Raw genomic sequence first — 3540 nt, 5'->3', positions numbered from 1 at the left:
ATATATAATATGCACTAACTGGGCCCCCTTTTGATGAAAGGAATGATCGGTGTATAATCAACAACAACTGAATGTCATTGGCCTACTATATTTACACTCTACTCAAATGGTACAGTAAATATCTTGAGAGAAAAATGACACTTGTGTTTCCAAGTTGCCCAATATATGTATAGATTGATTCTCTATTCCGCTTTCATTGTTCTACACTCCAGAATTTCAAAGGTGTGGAGTGCCCACGGCTAGTGAATGGAAAGCTCACTTGTTTATGATGGCGTCTTAGAAGGCAGACTTTAACAAGATTTGATCTAAACGAAAGTAATGAAAAACTGAAAATTCAACTACAGTGACTTCAGGCTCCTCAATAAAACTGCGCACCCTTTAAATGAATTTTAACCAGCATTAATTTGGTCAAATTCGAAAGTTAAGTGTTTCATATGTTTTAGGCGGCCAAAGTGACGGACTTTCACAACTACAGTATGCAAAGATGAGGCATCATGATGAAATCAGGCGGTCGTTAAAATAATGAAATCGAAGAAAAATTGTATTTTCCATTCCGTTTGGCAATGTTTATTTAACTTTATATAACTTTTTAATTTCTGTCTTAATATTTTTTACGTCTTTTTGAAAAATATATTGGTGTGTGGATTTTTATTGAAGAACAATAATTAAAGCACAAAAAAATGTAAATTGACAGTTTGCACGGACTCCCAAGCTTTACAAGTCACCAAACTTTGGCGGCGAACTTTTCCAGCTAAATTAACCCTTTAAATCAGGTGACCCTCTCTTCTTTCAATATGAAATATCTCTACTTCTATTGAAGCTAGATCGATAATTGTTTTCGTCGAAAGCAAGACAAATGAAAAAGCATTCAGACGATACCAGTAACTTTATATGTCCAAAATTGACGAGCGCCTGACTCTACCACGTCGTCACACATCTATATATTATATATTTACAAGCATACATGCTCTAATGCACTGACTCGCGCGCTTAATTAACGCAGCCTCTAAGAGCAAAAAAGATAAAAGTTCCTTGTTGAAAATTACGCACGTTCAAGTATATAATTATATTGTCATACCAACAATCACTATTGCAACAAAACAGTCTTCCTCAATTATGACCGTGTAAGTACAGTCGAACCTGCCCTGAAGGCCACCTCTATAAGGCCACCTGTACAAACGGACACTTTCCATTTCCCCCCTTGCGTTTTTTCTATATAATTTTACTGTGTAAAACGGGCACCTGTCCAACGCAGCCGCGGCCACCACATTTCAACACACAACCCCTATCACACTAAGCAATAACACCTGTCTTAGACGGCCATCTTAGTGACTCCATTACGTTTTGTCATAAATCAAGTATTGGTCCCTGGCGTTGTGGACGAGCTGTCATAATTTAAAAACCTGTTGTTGTTGTTAGGTAGTCCCTCCAACTGATCATTTTGCGTAGGCTCCTCCCACTGTTGACCAATAGGTAACAAAATTAATTTTCAGTTGCTGGGAGGGATCCCTCATAACCCATAAGCCCCGCCCAGAATCCTTACACAAATTATCGCAAGTTCGCAAGTGAGATGAGTGGTCACTGTTTACCCAGTCTGTAACAAAGTAACAATGGACGTCAGCATGAACTTGTGACAGAAGCGTCGCTTTTTCTCCGAGTGGTAGTACGTGAGTTTGTTTTACCATAGTCCTTGATCCTCCTTGTCTGACACATTTCGTTTTATTGTCACCCGTACACAAAAGCTGCAACAAAAGAAAAGAAAACCCAGCGAAAACAACAACAACAACAATGTAACTACCTTCGGTTCGGACCTCAGGAAGGGAGGGTTTGTTTTCTCAAAAAGGAATGGTTTGTTTTCTTCTTTTTGATCAGTCCTGCCTAAGACGACCACTTTTTCCTTGACAATGAGTGGCCGTCTTACACAGGTTCGACTGTATTTCCGTTCGCCAAAGTTTTCTTAAATCTTTCCAAGAGCATTAGTCTCACATCTCAGGCCTCGCTTAGTTAAAGAAAAATCAGAGACATGATGTATACCCAGAGAACACCACCAATCAGACCAAGCGGACTGAGCCGGGACAAGCTAGATTCTCCTTCATGGTTTAGGTAAAAGTTGCTATTTTTGTCACAGCACTATGTAAGAGTTCAGCTAGTTTCGACCTGTGAATTTTAAGATCAAAAGCATTTGTTTTTCAAGTTTTCGAGTCAAATCAATCGCAATGTAGCACAAGGGGTCTGTGTTTCGAAAGTGTAGATGACATAGTAATTTATAATAATCTCAAACGTTTAGAAAATAAAACTGATCTTATTTTATGTAATACAAGAACAAGTCCCAACCTCAAGGACGTAGATCCCACACTAATGGTACTAATAATGACAAAAACTGTATTCTGCTGACAAGGTAAATCAACAGTGAAGATAATATGCTATGATACAATTCTGTTATTAGAACATCATGCCCGTCAATGATGTACCCCCTTGTTTTGCGAACTGCGAAAAAAAATTGACTTATATCTATGCTTTTAATAAATGCTCATTGACACTTCTAGTGTCACCATTCCTCTGCTATTGATGATGATGATGTATCGATTATTACTTTGCTTTACTGGCTAACATTCCTTATGCCACTCCTCACATTATAGTGTTTTTATTAGCATATTACAAGGCTTGGACTTTAAAAAATAAAAGGGAAAGGAAACGCATAACTAGCTTGTTAATTAAAAAAGAACACAAAAGTGTTTCATTTGTCAATGAAAATGACCGGTTAAACACACTTGAGACGGAAGGGGGGGGGGGGGGTCAACTCAGACACAGACACCAATACAATCCCAGTCAATACCCAACATCTACAGAAATGCATAAAAAGCAAGCAACACTTCAAACGAAACAAAATACGATACGCATGTTCCCAGGGAATCCTAACAGGAACATTCACGTTCAACGCTGAGCTGTTCCCAATCAAAGCTCGTCGACTGAACGCTGTGTTCTGCGGGCTGATCTGGGCGTTTGGCGTGATGCTGCTGTCCCCTGTCTCCTATCTGTGCAGTGACCTTGGCTGGAGGACCACCCAGGCCGTCTACTGTAGCGCCTCCCTCACCCTCCTCCTGCAGATTGGGTAAGAGTTTTTGATGTCTACATTCTGGCCCCGGAGTTCGTGATTTGTCATACTGGTTTTTGGATTGCGTCGTTTTTGACCACTCACATCTGAACTGTAACATGCCAGTAAATGAGTTTTTGTTCATTCACAACTGAACTGTAACATGCCAGGAAATGAGTTTTTGTTCACTCACAACTTAACTGTAACATTCCAGCAAATTAGTTTTTGTTCACTCACATCTGAACTGTAACATACCAGCAAATGAGTTTTTGATCACTCACATCTGCTGAACCATGAGATAAAAGTAAATGAGTTTGGCCTTGGTGTGAGTTTTGAAGCAAAGTAACCAACTTCCTGTTTATTATGGACAAGGCAGACGTGAAGAATACGGTCAACATTTTTCCTAAAGCTGTCTAATATAGATGTGGGCCGGCCAACCCCCCCCC

At 39.5% G+C, this 3540-nt stretch overlaps 1 protein-coding gene across 1 annotated transcript in view; it reads left to right on the top strand.

Moving 5' to 3' along the window:
* Window positions 1-3540, top strand: part of LOC101849007 (solute carrier family 22 member 16-like) — a 34583-nt gene that overhangs the window by 8881 nt on the left and 22162 nt on the right. Inside the window, exon 5 of the mRNA XM_005109339.1 lies at window positions 2910-3112. Within this exon, the coding sequence (XP_005109396.1) occupies window positions 2910-3112 (203 nt within the window). The remainder of the gene's footprint in view (window positions 1-2909; window positions 3113-3540) is intronic.

Source organism: Aplysia californica, unplaced genomic scaffold (assembly GCF_000002075.1).
Source record: "Aplysia californica isolate F4 #8 unplaced genomic scaffold, AplCal3.0 scaffold00768, whole genome shotgun sequence".
Lineage (NCBI taxonomy): Eukaryota > Metazoa > Mollusca > Gastropoda > Aplysiida > Aplysiidae > Aplysia > Aplysia californica.
Note: the sequence above shows the minus strand (reverse complement) of the source record. Positions and strands in the feature narration are given on the sequence as shown.